Raw genomic sequence first — 17324 nt, forward strand, 5'->3', positions numbered from 1 at the left:
CTCCAGAAATCATACAGGGCTAGAGGCATTTAAGTTACGAGCAGCAAGGATACCAGGCCCTTGTTGATTATCTGGCACATTCAAATCAGATCCTATAAAGGTCATGCCCTAGTAATAGGGCTAAACTAAGCCTAGAGTAGAGGTTACTCTTGACCTGTCCTAATGAAGTGTAAACACAAGCCATGAAAGGATCAAACTAAATTGTAAATAACCTCATGCCAGAATAAAGCACACACACACAAAAAGAAAGACAACAAAGTCTAGAGACTCAGCAATGTAAAACTTGTAAGGTCCAGTGTCCAGTCAAAGAGTATTAGATATGCCAATAAATCAAGAAAATGTGACTGATAACAGTCAGTACCAGTATATACAAGAGAATACAGATGATAAAGTCAGCAAACAAGGACATAAGAACAAGAAGTATATTCAGACATTTAAAGCAAAATAGAACACTGCAAGAGAAGTGTTAAAGTATGAAGAAGAAACAAACAGAACTTCTAGAGACCAAAAATACGATGAACAAAGTGAAAGCATCACTAGGTGGGGTTAACAGCAAATTAGAGACTGAAGACAGAGAAATAAAATTTGTCCATACTGAAACACATAGAAGAGAAAAAGACTGAAAAGAACTTGAAAAGAGTGTTGATGATTAAGTGAAAATATTAAACAATCTAACAAACATGTAAGAGTCCTGGAAACATGGACCAGAGAGAGGACTGTAGAAATAAATGTCTGATGAAATAATGTCAAAAAATTGCTAAATTTGATGTAAGCTATAAGGACAAAGCCAAGAAGCTCAATGAACGTCAAGCACAAGACAAAAGAAAACCACAACAAGGTATATCAAAATCAAATCCCTGAAAAACAGTGTAAAAATAAAAACTGTCAAAGTAGTCTAAGGGAAAAAAAAAACACATTACATGTAGGGGAACAAATGTAAGAACAATAGCAGATGTTGCTTCAGAACTATGGAAGCCAAAAGATAATGAACATCTTAAAAGTGCTAGAAAAAAAAAAATCAAGAATTCTAATTCCAGAAGACCAAAACAAAACTTCAAAACTAGGAAGATGAATGTAAAACAAAAAATATAAGACTTTCAGAGAAAAAGACTGATCTGAGATTTTTCTCACAGGAGAAAACCTTGAGGGCCTAAGGCTAGAAAAGGAGTTCTTAGAATTGACACTAAAAACATGATACATAAAAGCAAAAATTGACAAACTGGACCTCATCAAAAGGTAAAACTGTTGCTGTCCAAAAAGAACTTCAAAGAAGATGAAAAGACAAATTACACATGGGGAGAAAATATTTGTAAACAACATATACAACAAAGAACTGGTTTCTATACTATTTAAAAGCTCTTAAAAATCAAGACTAAAAATAAATCCAAATAGAAAACGAGTAACAGACACATGTCACTGAAGAAAAGATACAGATAAAGATGTTCAGTATCGTTAACCACTAGAGAAATATAAATGAGAAACTAGAACAATCACATCTTGGTCGGGGAGAATATTAAAAAAGTATAGCCAACCTTGAAAATTATTTGGCAATTTCTTAGGAAACTACAAATCCAGAGCAAAAGTGAAAGAGTAAGGACCTCCAAAAATTCTTTAACATAAAATCAACAAGAATATTGGCCAAAATGATAGGCTTATGTACAAAACTCTGGAAATTAACCCAAGTGATACAGGGAGGATTTATTTAAGAAAAATGGCAAAACCTCAATAAGCACAGTGAGCTGTGAACTTTGGGGCATTTTCACTCACTCTCCAGCTCTGCAGAAGCATAGGGGAGGGGCAGGAAGCAAAAAGTCAAACAAAAAACCTAGTGATTAATCACTATCAATCAAAGTGAAAAGCAGTTCGGACAGGGCAGAACTAGGGTAGAGCTCACTCCCAGAAAACTGTCATCAATTGAATTGTTTCCCGGTTCTTGAAAGAAGACCCCACTTGCTGTTTTGAATTTGATCTGACTAGAAACTTGCCTCTTCCCCAGTTCAAATAAATTATGAGCAATTGTTTCACTTCACAGCCACCTGAGCCAATAGACAGCAGGTGGAGCAAACAATAGGCAACCAAAAACTTTAAATGGAAAAGTTGGGTAAGATGTGCATAGGAGCTCTGAAAAGCTCTGGTGTATTTCTGGAAATCTAGAAGGTCTAAGGCAGGTCCAGAAATGTGCAAATGCTCAGGGAAGAATTGAAAATACCCTAAGCAATTACCTCTGCTGAACTTGAGGCTCCTACGTGAGCAGGTGAAGGCTAAGGTGAAGTTGTTAAATGTCAGCTGAGAGGTGGAGGCCTACCACCATACAAGAACAAAGCTCCTCAGCAAAGACTGGGAGACTTACTGGATTCAGGCAGCTAAAGAAATCTCTGCCTAATCATTAGCTGACCACTAAGGTAACTGAGAAGATACTTTAAAAATAGTAATAAAAAAGAAAAGGAAAAGAAAGGAGAGAACTCTTTCCACTCATTCCCAGGTCAGTATTACCTGGATACCAAAACCAAGACATCTCGAGACCACAGACCCATTTCCCTCATGAATACAGAAGCGAAATTCCTCAACAATATGCTACTAAGCCAAATCCAGCAAATATAAAAAGTATTATATTCCACGACCAAATGGGATTTACCCCCACTGATACAAGGTTGGTTCATTCAATATACAAGCATCAATCAATGTATTGCACTGTATTAACAGAATAAAGAAAAAAAATGTCATCTCAATAGATGAGAAAAAGACCATTTGACAAAATCAAACACCCTTTTGTGAGAAAAACTCTCAAGGAACAAGTAGTAGAAGGGAATTTCCTCAATTACATAGAGAGTACATATGAAAACTCTATAGCTATCATCACACTGAATGGCAAAAGACTGCAAGCTTTCCTCCTAACATTAGGCGGGAACAACACAAAGATATCTGGTCTCACCATTTTTATTCAACATTCTATGTTATAGTCAAGGAAATTAAGCAAGAAAAAGAAATAATAGGGTTACAGATTGGAAAGTAAAAAATAAAGCTATTGGGATGCCTGGGTGGCTCAGTCAGTTGAGCATCTGCCTTCAGCTCAGGTCATGATCTCAGGGTTCTGAGACTGAGCCCCAAGTCAGTTCCCTCTCAGGGAACTCGCTTTTCCCTCTTCCTCTCCCTTCTCCTTCTCCTCCCTGCTCATGCTATCTCTATCTTTCACAAGTAAATAAATAAGATCTTTTTTTTTTTTAAAGATTTTATTTATTTATTTGACAGACAAGAGATCACAAGTAGGCAGAGAGGCAGGCAGAGAGAGAGGAAGGGAAGCAGGCTCCCCATTGAGCAGGGAGCCCGACGTGGGGCTCGATCCCAGGACCCTGAGATTATGACCTGAGCCAAAGGCAGAGGCTTAACCCACTGAGACCCTGGGATCTCAGGGTCCTGGAATTGAGCTCCTCATTGGGCTCTCTGCTCAGCGGGAGCCTGCTTCCCTTTCTCTCTCTGCCTGCCTCTCAGCCTACTTGTGATCCCTCTCTGTGTCAAATAAATAAGTAAATAAAAATCTTAAAAAAAAATTAAAAAGAAAATGAAAAGATAAACCACAGAATGGGAGAAAATATTTGAAAAGCATGTATCTGATAAAATATCAAATATATAAAGCATTCAAATGTATAGATTATATACCTCAAATATATAAAGCTATCTCAAATATATAAATCAAATATATAAAGAGCTCTTATAACTCAATAAAAATATTATTTTATTTTATTTATTTACTTATCTTATTTATTGGGGTGCCTGGGTGGCTCGATGGGGGGCTCAAGGCGGGGCTCAATCCCAGGACCCTGAGATCATGTCCTGAGCTGAAGGCAGAGGCTTTAACCCATTGAGCCACCCAGGCGCCCCCCAAAAATACAATTTTAGAATGGAAAACAGAATTGAATGGACATTTCTCCAAAGAAATATACAAAGAGTAAACCCATAAAAAGACATCATTAGTCAGAAAAATACAAATCAAAATTATGGTACTAATTCATACTTACTAGGATGACTATCATCAAAAGGAGAGAAAATAATAAATGATGAAAATGTGGAGAAATTAGGATCCTCATTTATTATTGGTGGACTGTAAAATGATGCATCTTTTTGGAGAACAGTTTGGCAGTTCCTCAAAAGGAACTTAAACAGAGTTTACCACTACAATTCCACTCCTAGGAATAAACCCTAAAGAACTGAAAATACATAAACTCCTACATGAATGTCACACTTGTGTTATTCAGCATAGCCAAAATGTGTGAACAACTCAAATGTCTATCAACTAAAGACTGGATAAACAAAACATGGTATATCCACATAATGGAATGTTTTACATCCATTAAAAAAAAAAAAGAATGAATTCTAAAATATGTTGCGACGTAGATGAAGCCTGAAACCATGCTATGTTCAAGCAAGAAGACCTAAAAAGCCACATACTATGTGATTCCATTTACATGAAACATCCCAGACAAGCACAGCCATAAAAATAGAAAACAGATTATTGGTCACCAAGAAGTTATTAGGGATTGAAGAAAGGGAGGAATGAATGCTAAATGGGTTTCTTTTGAGGTGATGAAAATGTTCCAAAATTAGATAATACTAATGGTTGCTCAACCTTATGATTATACTAAACACCACTGAATTGTATACTTAGAACGGAGAATTTTATAGTATGTGAATTATATCTCAACAACAACAAAATGAAACATGTAATTACCATATGACTCAGCAACAGTCATCTTAGTCATTTATCTCAGAGAAATGAAAACTTAGTCACAAAAAAACATGTATACAAATGCACCAAGCGACATTATTTATTACAGATAAAAATAAAACCACCAATATGTCCTTCAATGGGTAAATGATTGAAGAATCTGCTTACGTCCATACCATGAAATAGAATTCAGCAACAAAATGACAGAGATAGAGAACAGAGTAGTAGTTGCCAAGGTTTGGGGGACCACAGGAAATGTGATTATAAAAGGGTAGCTCAAGCAATCCTTGCAGTGATGAAAATACTCTATCTTAACTAGGATAGTGATTATACAAATCTACACATGTAATAAAACCGCACGCACGCACACACACACACACACGAGTACACAGAAAATGAACACTGGATAAGGATAACACCAGTGTCAATCTTCTGGTGCTGATCTTATACTACATGTATACAAGACGTGAACAGAGGTGGAAACTAGAAGGGTACACAGGATCTTGCTGTATTATTTTATAATTACATGTGGATCCAAAGTGAAATGATCTCAAATTTTAAAAAAGATGGAGAAGTAAAGCCTTTATTGAGTTAAACCAAATCTGAGAGAATAATACAGGAATTAATATGAAAGACAACCTTTCTCATTTTAAGTTTCTTTAAATAATCTAAATTCAAAGTTAAAATAATGACTTTGGCCAGTTATCAGTTTAGTCTGTCAGCTCCAAATCTACCTTCTATGACTGGTCTAATGTTAGATTGTCAAAAGAGGGCACTGGAGTGACTCTGCCAGATGACAGCAGCAGGAAGGCCCTCCCTTCTGGGGCCAGTCGCCCTTCAATTGTTTATTTAGCACAGGAGCCAAAGCCCAGAAGCGCTCACCTCAGCAGCCCTCTTGGAAAACCTCAAGCCACATTCTCACACTATGAGCTCCCACCCAGCTCTGCAGTAGTTCTTGGCTACACCATCAGGCCACCCTCTCCCCATCCAGCAAAGTACTGCTACAGACCAGCTTTGACCAGCCTCAGGCAACAGTCTTACCACCCTGTGGCCACTTCTGTGGTAGTCCTGCTCACACTTCAGGCAACTGCCTCCCCACTAGTCAGCCAGCTTCTTCAAACCAGCTCCAGACTACCAAAGCCTTCCTGCAACAGTGAGCTGGTATCACGGAGCAGCTCTAGCCTAAAACATCTGGCAAGCTTCTCCACCAACAGCAGGCTGTATGCTCCTGTGGCAGCCAGACCTCCACTGAAGAGGTCTAAATAGCAGCGTAGGGGATGGAGCGCAACTAAGTCATCAGTCCTTTCGCTGCCTACTTTCCCTCAGCCCAGAAGTAATATCTGCTCTTTGTACTTACTAATTCTGCATACCATAGGTCCTTTATCTTCTTTTAGTAGCTAATAACATTTTACTAGTCAACAATTCTTTATATTAATTTTCCCTGTTTAAACTACAGGTATGGTTTCTATCTCCTAACTGGACCCTGACTGACATACACATGATATGTACACATATATGTATATCAATAGATACTTACAAACACACACACAATAAGACATTCACTAGCACAAAGAATGAAGCATTTATGTAAGGTTCCTACATTACATGTGAAGTGGTGCATTATGAGAAAGTGGACTGTAACAGGTTAAAGAAGCACAATATAAACAAAACACTGAAAAAGAGAGTTAATAATTTTACTACCAATAACAGTAGTAAATGGGATCTACATGACACTAAAATAATTTTAAAGAAAGAAAGAGGGAAAAAGATAATAACAGCTGAGACAAATAGAACACAAGTTGTAAGATGGTTGACTTAAACTCAATCGTATCAGTAATCACATTAAATGTAACATGATCTAAACCCTCCAGTTAAACAGCCCAGATTGTCAGATCTGTCTAAAATCAAAGAACCAACTAATGTTGACTTCAATAAACCAACCTGAATTATAAAGACACAAAGTGGTTAAAAGAAAAGAATGTAAATTCCAATTCAGTACAGAAAAATAAACTCCTACCAGACTCCTAACTGGCAGATAACAACTAAAATGCTAAAGAACACACACACACACACACACACACACACACACACACACACACAGAGGGCTCTAAGGCACTGTAGAGTAAGCAAAACCAAGCCAATTCTGGCTAAGAGTCTAAACTTAGAACGAATGGCATTGGGTGAGTTTGAGATTTGCTTTGCTTTTTATTTTTAAAAAAAATTTTTTAAAGATTTTATTTATTTATTTGACACAGAGAGAGAGATCACAAGTAGGCAGAGAGGCAGGCAGAGAGAAAGGGGAAAGTAGGCCCCCTGCTGAGCAGAGAGCCAGATGCAGGGATCAATCCCAGGACCCTGAGACCATGACCTGAACCAAAAACAGAGGCTTAACCCACTGAGCCACTCAGGCACCCCTTGTTTGTTTGTTTGTTTGTTTTTCCTTTAAATAGCATTTAGTTTAAGGCAGGGTACAGACAGTTACCATGCAAAGCAGCTAAAACTCTGATAAAAAAACTTTAGACTTACTAGCCTAAAGAATAGGAAGACAGAGTTCAGGGCAACCACAACCACTGGCAGGTAAAGGGAGAATACCAGACAAAAAGGGTCAGGGAAGGGGAACCCCAAATTCTATTTCTAAACTTTGCCTAAAACAATGGCAATCCCAGAACCATGCAAATATAGAAAAAACTCCAGCTAAAGGTAAAAGAACTGCACCAAGATTTCAGCTGCCCTCCAGAAAACAGTTTACTGCTTGAGTCAAACCAGTGAATTCCCTGCTAAAGCAAAAATATCAACACTCTTTGAATGAATATAACAGATTCTAGTCGTCAAAACACAACATTCCCAATTGTCAGGATATAATCAATTCAACGTAGAAAAACACAAGAAATGTTATCCATTAACAACAACAACAATGATACCAAGCTCAAGATGACCAAGATGTTGGAATCAGCAGACAAGGAATTTTTATGTAGTTATTACAGCTATACATAGTGATCTAAAGTAATATATGCCTGCAATGTAAAGACGGGAAATTTCAGTAGAAAGGAAGGACAGATGAATGAACAAATGAAAGAAAGATCTAAAACTGAAAAAATTACTGGATAAAGCTGGATAACAGAATGAATATAACCAAAGGGAAGAGTTTATGAACTTGAAGAAAGATCAATATAAATTATCTAATCTAAAACACAGAGAGAAGGGGCACCTGGGTGGCTCAGTTAGTTAAGTCCCAGGGTCATGGGATCAAGCCCCATGTCCCGTAGGGAGACCACTTCTCCCAGCTCCCTGTCTCTCCCAGCTCCACCCTCTGCCCCCCACCCTTGCCCCACCTGTGCTCTTTCTCTCATGCTCTCTGTCTGAAATAAATAAAATCTTTAAAAAAAAAAAAAAAAAAGATAAAATGCAAAGAGAAAAAAGACTGAAGGAAACATGAACAGTGCCTTAGAGGAATACAGGACAACATCAACAGATGTAACGTGTGTAAATGGTGCCCAAGAAGGAGAAAGGGAATAGTGCATAAAAAATATTCAAAGAAATAATGGTTGAAATGTATCAAATTTGGGAAAAGACATAAATTCACAGATTCAAGAAGCTCAGCAAATTCCAACATAAATAAATACAGAATTATACCAAGGTACATCATAGTTACATTTCTGAAAACCAAAAAAGAAAATCAAAAGTAGCCAGAGAAAAATGATATATTAATACATGTGAAAAATGACTAAAATCCCACTAACTTATTATATATAATATGCATAACACAGAATTATATATTGTTTATTCATTTATATAACATTTATATTACAAACAGATATTTATATATTGTGTTATTTCTTATGTAATACAATATGTGATACATAATTACATATATATTATATAAAAATATTTCTAAAGGGCTCAAAGAAAAACACTATCAAATGTGAATGCAACTACCACTGTACACATAACACACTTTGGAGTATTACTTCGCAGTCTTCTACATGTTCATGATTGTTTCACTTTTTTGTCTGAAGGCCTCAAGAACTTTTTTCCTTCAAGTCTAAAAAAGGCTTTGAATAAATTCCACACCCATTACTAATAAAAATTCTTGAGAAAGTAGAAATTAATAGTCTGGTAGGTAGCCTCCAAGACGGTCCCCGTTGATCTCCACTACCTGGCATGTAGGCCCCTGTGTGGTAAGCCTCCCCTTAGTGTGAGCTGGACCTACTGACTTGTTTCTAATGAACAGAATACAGCAAAAGTGATGGGATGTCACTTCCATGATTAGATTAGAAAGAGACTGTGGATCCTGTCTTGCATATACTCTCTTGCTCTTTCTTTCCTTGCACTGATGGAAGCCAGCTGCCATGTTGGGAACGACACTACAGAGAGGCCAACTGGCAAGGAACTAAAGGGAATTAGTCCTCTGGCCAACAGCCGGCAAGGAATTGAGTCAACCTTTAGGCCAAAAACCTGAGATTAACTGAATCTTGCCAATAACCACATAAGTAAACATAGAAGAGGATACTTCTTTAGTTGAGCCTTCAGAGAAAACAGCAGCCCTGGGCAACAACTGTGATTGCAAGCCTTGAAAGAGACATTGAGGCCAAGACACCCAGCTAAGCCAAGCCCAGATTCTAGATCGTTAGAAAATATGAGATGATAAGTGTTCATTCTTTCAAGCACCCCTACACACAGTTTAAGCCACTACATTCTGGATAACTTGTTATGCAGCAACAGATTGTTAATACAAATGAATATTTATTTAACACAATAGATTACATATACGTTCATTGTAAAGCCAGTATCTTTCTTATGGGGTAACCCTGGAGGCATTCCCACTAAGGACGCATGTCAAGTACAATTTCACACTGTTCTGGAAGGACTAGCCAATGCCATCACACTAGAGAAAATAATTAAAGGCGTAAGGTTTAGAAAAAAAGAAACATTATATGTATTTTCAGACATGAGAGTATACCTGAAAAACCGTGAGGAATCATCCATAAAACTAACTCAAACAATAAGATTCCAGCAAGTAGCACAATATAGAGTTAACACGTGAAAAAGCCTGTTAACTCATATACACTCATATAAGCGCTCATATATTCAAAAAATAACCACTTAAAAGAGGTAACAAGTAAGAAAATTCATTTACAATAGCAAAAATTATATATTAAATGCTTAGGAATAAACTTCAGAAATGATCAAAACCTATATGAAGGAAACTGTAAAGAGCTTATAAAAACAAAAAGTAGACTTAAAATAATGTTAGAGGACATTTCTTCTTGAAAATATACACTGAAGTATTTAGAGGTAAAACAACATGAGGCATGCAACACTCTTGAAAGCTTCAAAAAATATTTTGAAATTTAAAACTTGATAAAGCAAATAGGGTAGAAAAATCACCAAAGATATTTAAATCTAATCAAGAGGAGAAAATCAGACAAACCAGACAAACACTAATTTAAAGACATTGGGTATGTTTCTGGGGGGTAGGAGATTGGGATAATTTAAATATGCAGGATACATTAAATGATATTACTGAATTCATATTACCTTTTTTTTTTTTGAGAAAGAGAAAGCATGAGCAGGAGGAGGGGCAGAGGGAGAGGGAGAGAGAGAATCTTAAGCAGGCTCCATGTCTGGTGTGGTGCCCTACATGGGGCTTGATCTCACAACCTTGAGATCATGACCTGAACCAAATCAAGAATGGGAAGCTTAATTGACTGAGCCACCCAGGTGTCCCTGAATTAATATTACTTTTAATGTGTGATAATATTACAATTATGCGCCCTTATTCTTAGAAAATATATACTATATTTAGGGGTAAAGTATCATAATGTCTGAAATTTGTGTGTGTGTGTGTGTGTGTATATGCACATGGGAGGACTGGAAAGGGAAGAAGGAAGGGAGATGATAGGAGACAGAAAGAAAAAGCAAATATGGTAAAATGTCAACTGGTTAAATTTAGGAGGAGCATATATGGGTATTGATTGTACTATGTTCTCAATTTTTCTGTTAGTTTGAAACTTTTCAAAATAAAAGGGTGGTGAGGGGGGGAGTAGAAATGACAAACTCCCAGTTTAAAGAGGGGGTGTAATGTTAGTTTTCCTTCCTTTACCTCTTGACAATCTGCCAAATAATAAAGAGAACAAGAAATAGCAATGAAAACTCCTCCTTCAACAAAATTAGGAGGGAGCTGGAAGGAAAGGGGAAGATTCTAAAAAAATCCTCCTTACAGGTAAATCAACAGATACTTAAAGTTGATGCACCAAAAAACAAAGGTGTAAACATATTACTTAGCATTATGGAGGTAATCGTCAAAAGAACTAAAAAACAAATGAGGTACAGAGAACACAGGGAAGTAGGTTTTTACTCTATATTTTAAACCTTTTACACTGCTCATATCAAATAACAAATATATAGTAATAGTAACAGCAATAAACTTTCCCAATTATACTGACTGTCCACAAAGATTCTGTGACCAAGAGGCTGCACCCAGAAAAAAAAAAAAAAAAATCTTTCATAGTTGTAAAAAGTTTATCTTTACTACCTTAAGGTGAGATATTTAAAACACAACTTTAAATGGTAAAATACTTTAAAATATTATTGGGTTTAGAAGAACTACCTACATGAACACTATGACCATGATACCAAAAAATTAATAAATACATTAAAATGAGATATCCTATTATTTCAAATAACTTAAAATTATTTTCATTCTTCTTTTTTAAAAAAATTTGAATAAACAGACTCACAGTTCCACAAGGTTTGGAAGCTTCTGAGCAAGGTTTTCTGGCTGAAAATTAAAAACTCAGAATTAAATTTTATTTTTGAAAAATGTATAAACATTTCTAATGAGCTTAAACACAAAGTACTATCTTTTGGGGGGTGTAAATCTAGAGAAAATAATTCAAAAATAAAGCAGGTCTGGGTTTTATGCTCAAATAGGCCATAATACAATTTAAACCTATAAATTTGAACACTTAAAATCAGTGTCTCTCGGAGAAACTAGAAACCTTGTATTCCACCACAGTCACGGAAGAAATTAAACTGTTCATAACAAGACACACTCACGGGAAGAATGCCGGCTGACAAATGAGCCAGATACTGGGGTGACACAGCCATGGCACATCAAAGATCATTGGCAACTACCAGAATCTAGGAGAAAGGAAGGAACAGATTCTCTCCCTCAGAGCTCTGAGAGGGAACTGAGCCTGCCCACACTTCGACTTCAGAATTCCAGCTCCCAGAATTGTGAGAATAAATTTCTGTCGTTTTAAGCCACCTAGCCTATGTAGTTTGGTACAGCAGCCCTAGGAAACTAACATTTGCCCCCCTAAACTCCCAAATCATGTGCCTTGGAAAAAATCAGGGAAATCCCCAGGTGCCAGAAGCCAAAACCTAACTCAGCTCAGGGTGAACAGAGGAAGCTGGAGTCCAGGATCCAGGGGAGAGGCAGACCCTGCCACAGGTCCTAAGGGGTGTGGTGCGACTGGAACAGCAAACAGGTCATGGGAAGACAGATTGGGATGAACCTAGGTCCTTACACAGAGGACTGTAAGGACCTTGGAAGGACTAGCCCTTGTAAAGATCAGAAACTCCCAACTCAACAGAAATTTAAGAAGGCTTCTCTCGGCTGGAGGCACCGAGTAAAAGGAAAAGCTTCCTGCAAGTAACTGAAAGCCACCCTGTCTGTCTGTCTGTCTGTCTCTCTCTCTCACACACACACAGTTCAAATTTACACAAAGACAGGAGTTGTTGAGACTAAAGGAGCACTCTGAGTCGGAAGTAATATATATCTCTATCTATATTTTATTCTACGCCCAAACATACTGCAGGGTAGGCTAGATATCAACAACAAAGAATCAGGAATACTTTTTAAGAAGTAATTAGGTATAGCTTGAGTCCTGAAAGACAAACATACATTTTCAGAGGTTGCTGCGGGGCAGGGAGGAAGTTCTGGTTAGCTTCCAGGCAAAAGAAGCAACATACGAAAAGGTGGGAGAAGGAGGCATGTCTGGGAAACTGCAAATACAACCTCTTCTGCTTTCACTCCCTAACAGTACTCCTGAACAGATCTGATGTTTTAAAAAATCCTATTATAAAAACAACTGTGTTGGGGCACCTGGGTGATTCAACTGATTAAGCCTCCAACTCTTGATTTTCACTTAGGTAATGATCTCAGGGTTCTAAGATCGAGCCCCATGTAGGGTTCTGTGGGCATGGAGCCTACTAGGTTCTCTCTCTCCCTCTGCCCCTTCCCCTCTTAAAAAAATCATGTTAACTGAAAACCAAAAGTGAAAACTAGACAGATTTATATTTGTAACAAAGTAATTTTTCATATAGGAACTTAGTAACAATGATTATCACCAGGGAAAGGACTAGGGTTGTTATTCTCCATTTAGTTAGTATTACTTGAATTTTTAACAGTGAGCATTTTATGTCTCATATAATCGAAAAAGATTACATTAAGATATGTGGTATCCCAGGCGCCTGGTGGCTCAGTGGGTTAAAGCCTCTGCCTTCGGCTCAGGTCATGATCCCAGGGTCCTGAGATCAGGCCCCAGATCGGGGTCTCTGCTCAGCAAGGAGCCTGCTTCCTCCTCTCTCTCCCTGCCTGCCTCTCTGTCTACTTGTAATCTCTGCCTATCAAATAAATAATAATAATAATAATAATAATAACCACCATTTGAAGATATGTGGTACCCACAGCATAAACTGCAACATAATTGAGTAATCAATCATAATCGTCCAATTTGGGTTCTAAAGAGAAAAATATCATTAGTTAGGTACCATAGGGTACACAGGTCTATAATGGTTTTGCATGAAAACAGATCATTAGAGCTTAAATCTTATACTATGCGAAAACTTCTTTAAAAAATTCTGAACAGGGGCGCCTGGGTGGCTCAGTGGGTTAAGCTGCTGCCTTCAGCTCAGGTCATGATCTCAGGGTCCTGGGATCGAGTCCCGCATCGGGCTCTCTGCTCGGCAGGGAGCCTGCTTCCCTCTCTCTCTCTCTCTCTGCCTGCCTCTCCATCTACTTGTGATTTCTCTCTGTCAAATAAATAAATAAAATCTTTTTAAAAAAAAATTCTGAACAAATAAAAATCCACTGGCTTATTTTCAACAAGGAAATGACATTACTAATTTCAGTTGGCATACTGATGTATTTAAATTGCAATGGCATCCAAAGCTGCTTATCTACACATACATCCTTGTCCGTCTATGATAGCTGAATATTGAATACGAATACTGTTACGAAGACAACGAATCATTTATTGAGTACTCATTTTTTATAAAATCACTTGTATTTAGTTCTCAAATGCTGATTGTTGTTGTTCTTCTTTTTTTACCATGTTTTAATAGCAATATATGCAATGGGATCCTTCAGGAAATGTCTTTCCTCAGATGTTACTCTTGGATCTATCCAAATCCTCAAAATGTTTCTTTTAGTATCGGTATCTCTTCTATTAAGGAGAATACACACTTCCATTTATGGGCATACATACAAAGCTTCCTAAGAAAACTAGGCAGCTAGGGATGGGGGAATGTTGAGGGGGTGGATTACAAAGGGGGGGATTAATAAGAGGCTTAATAACAGCTGTTTCTCTGAAAAGGAAAGACTTATTCAGAAAAAAAGCTTCATCTGTTTTATCTGCAACAATCAGTATCACACATCTGGCTGACTCAGGATCTGTGGCCATTCTTTCCAGATGCCAATTTGGTCTCATTAAACATTATTCTAATCTTCCCATGAGAATTTAGCTCTTTCGAGCTACACAGCTTCACACGCAATTAAGCATTGAATAATGTTTCTCCTGCTAATGGTGCATTACCCTATCTTTACTAACGAGTAGATACACTGTATTTTTAATTTAAAAATAAGCAAGCTGACCTTAAGAAAACTGCAGTTCATTAGAATACTGGGTGGAAAAAAAAAAAAAAAAAAAACCCTTATTAGTACCTGCCCAAAAAGCCTTGACAAATAAGCAGCCCTTTGCATGGGCTGTGGCTGACACCTACTGGTAAGGATCCCTGAATTACTTCCTACTAGTTAAAAATTGTTTTCTAAATTAAGCCAAAATTCTCTTCACTAAAACCCACATTACACTTAACTACATAATTTTTCTTTACAAGTAATGTAAAAGTAAACTTTAGCAAGCACAGTTAAACATAAAATTTACCTCTAATTTTGAATCAATGATGTTTTACTACAAGCTTTTAAGGAAAACTGCCCACCCCCTTAAATGGAAACGTTTTTCAGTTATGTAACTTGGAACCAATACTTCACATACGTTGCAAACACTGTGTTCAGTGATGTTCTCTGGTGGGCATCGTATACCAGTTACTTCTTTTTTTTTCTCTTTCTGGGCACCTGGTAGGACTGCATTTTTCTCTCCAAGCTGGGTACAGCTAAATGACTTACTTTGGTCAGTGAAATTATGTTGACGCGGTAGTCTTAAAGAACCTGAACTGTAAGAACTAAAATGCACTTAATTCATGACTTTGAAAGGTGTTGTGACAAAAATTGCAAAGTGCAATGAGTGTATTGTGCTGGTCTGTGAAAGAAATTTTTTTTTCTTTCAGTACCAAAACTTAATTAACTTTTTTTAGTTAAAAAAAATAAAATTTTGAGGTGAAATACAAAAAATTACATAAAAGTTCGTAAGTTCATAGTGACCACATGACGGAAGCTTTGTCAGCCTTCCTCCCTGGCTGTGGACACCATAAACCAGAGTCCCCAAGCCATATGAGAGTCATGCAGTGTGAATAAAAGAAATAATTGTGCTGTTAAGAACCACTAGGATTCAGGGTTCAGCAAAATCTGCTCCATCCTCACCTCCAAAAACACATTTCAAAAAAGTCATGAATTAAATGAATTTTAGCCCTTACAGCACTTATAAAAAGTCAAATGAAGCTGGACCTCTACCTCACACTACATTCAAAAATTAAAAATGGATCAGTGACTTAAATATAACCCCCCAAATCATAAAACGCATAGAAAAAAATATAGGGGTAAATCTTCGTCATTGTGGATTTGGCAACAGATTCACAGATAGGACACTAAAGCATGAGGAACAGGGAAAAAATGGAAACAATGGAATAAAAACACTTTTGCACACTAAAGGATATTATAAGAAAGTGAATTACAAGAAAGTGAAGAAAACATTTAAAATGGGAGAAAACAGTTATGAATCATGTATCTGTTCAAGGTCTAGTATCCAAATATATAGAGAATCCTTACCAAAAAAAACACCAAACCACCCAATTTGGAAATGGGAAAAGGATTCGAATATTCTCTAAATATATACAAATGGCCAAACAAGCACAGAAAGAGATGCCCAATATTATTAGCATTAGGGAGATGCAAATCCAAACTGCATGCAGCATCACCTCACACCTACCCACTTCAACCCACTGTAATAATAGTATTTTAAAAACTGTAAAAGTGTTGGTGAAGCTACAGAGAACTTTGGAAGCCTTGTACCTTGCTGGTAAAGTGGTTCAGCAGTTTCTCAAAAAACGAGAATTACTGTATGATCCCACAATTCCACACCTAGGTATATACCCCACAGAATTAAAAACTGGTACTCAAACATGTAATTATAATTGTAATTACATGTAAAATGTAACTGTAATCCATACTCATAGCTGTGTTGTTCACAGTAGCAAAACAGGCAGAAAGAGCCCAGACACCCATCAATGGATGAATGGGTAAATAAATTGCGGTATGCACATGAAATGGGTACTTATTGAGTCATAAAAAGTAATGAAGGACTGATATATACTACAATTTGGATTGACGCTGAGAACACTTTGCTAAGTGAAAAGAAGCCACACGCTGAATGTCACATATTGAATGGTCCCATTTATATGAACTATCCAGAAGAGATAAATCCATAACAACAGAACACGGACTGGTGGTTAGCAGGGCTGGGCTGCGGAAGGGAACAGGGAGAAATTGCTTAAGGAGTAAGGGGTTTAGTTTGAAACTAGACAGAGGCCGTAGTTCAACACTGTGAATGTACCCCTGAACTGTGCACTCTAAAATGGTTAATTTTACATTAAGTTCATTTCACATCAAAAATTATTATTATTTTTAAAGACTGTATTTATTTGAGAGAGAGAGCACAATCAGTGGAAAGGGCAGAGGGAGAAAGAGAAGCAGATTCCGTGCTGAGCAGGGACCCAGATGTGGGGCTGTATCCCAGGATACAGGATACAAGGATACAAAAATTCCATGACCTGAGCCATGAGTTAAGCCAGTTAAGTCAGTTAAGTCCTGTTAAGTCAGACACTTAACCAACTGAGCCATGCAGGAGCCCCTTTATTTATTTTTTTTAATTAAAAAAAAAGTTAATGACGTTTTGGTATTGAAGGAAAAAAGCACTTCATTTACAAACCATCACATTACTCAACAAGCATTCTAGTTGGATCCGTCATTTGATGTCACTGCGTCCAAGCAAGTACACCGGCATGAGTTAAGTACTAGATGCCTATATGGGAACAACTAAGGTAGACCTCTTTCACTGCCAACAGCATAACCAGTTCCTCTTGTATACCTCTTCCTTTTAATATTTATCATAGAGCAGAATTTCTCCACAGAGGAGTCAGA

The 17324-nt window shown here is 37.2% G+C and overlaps 1 protein-coding gene across 7 annotated transcripts in view; it reads right to left on the bottom strand.

Moving 5' to 3' along the window:
* The window catches only part of LRRC28 (leucine rich repeat containing 28), a 158462-nt gene that overhangs the window by 128435 nt on the left and 12703 nt on the right, over positions 1–17324 (bottom strand). For 5 of the 7 annotated variants that reach the window (XR_014313231.1, XM_082736497.1, XM_082736496.1 and 2 more), the window contains one exon: positions 11464–11504. The exons of the other annotated variants lie outside the window; for them this stretch is intronic. Coding sequence is in view for 3 of the 5 variants with exons in the window: in XM_082736496.1 (XP_082592622.1) it covers positions 11464–11504 (41 nt within the window). In the remaining 2 variants the exon portion in view is untranslated. The remainder of the gene's footprint in view (positions 1–11463; positions 11505–17324) is intronic. 7 annotated transcript variants of the gene reach the window in all.

The sequence above is a fragment of the Mustela nivalis genome (genome assembly GCF_964662115.1).
Source record: "Mustela nivalis genome assembly, chromosome: 6".
NCBI classification, from domain to species: Eukaryota; Metazoa; Chordata; class Mammalia; order Carnivora; family Mustelidae; genus Mustela; species Mustela nivalis.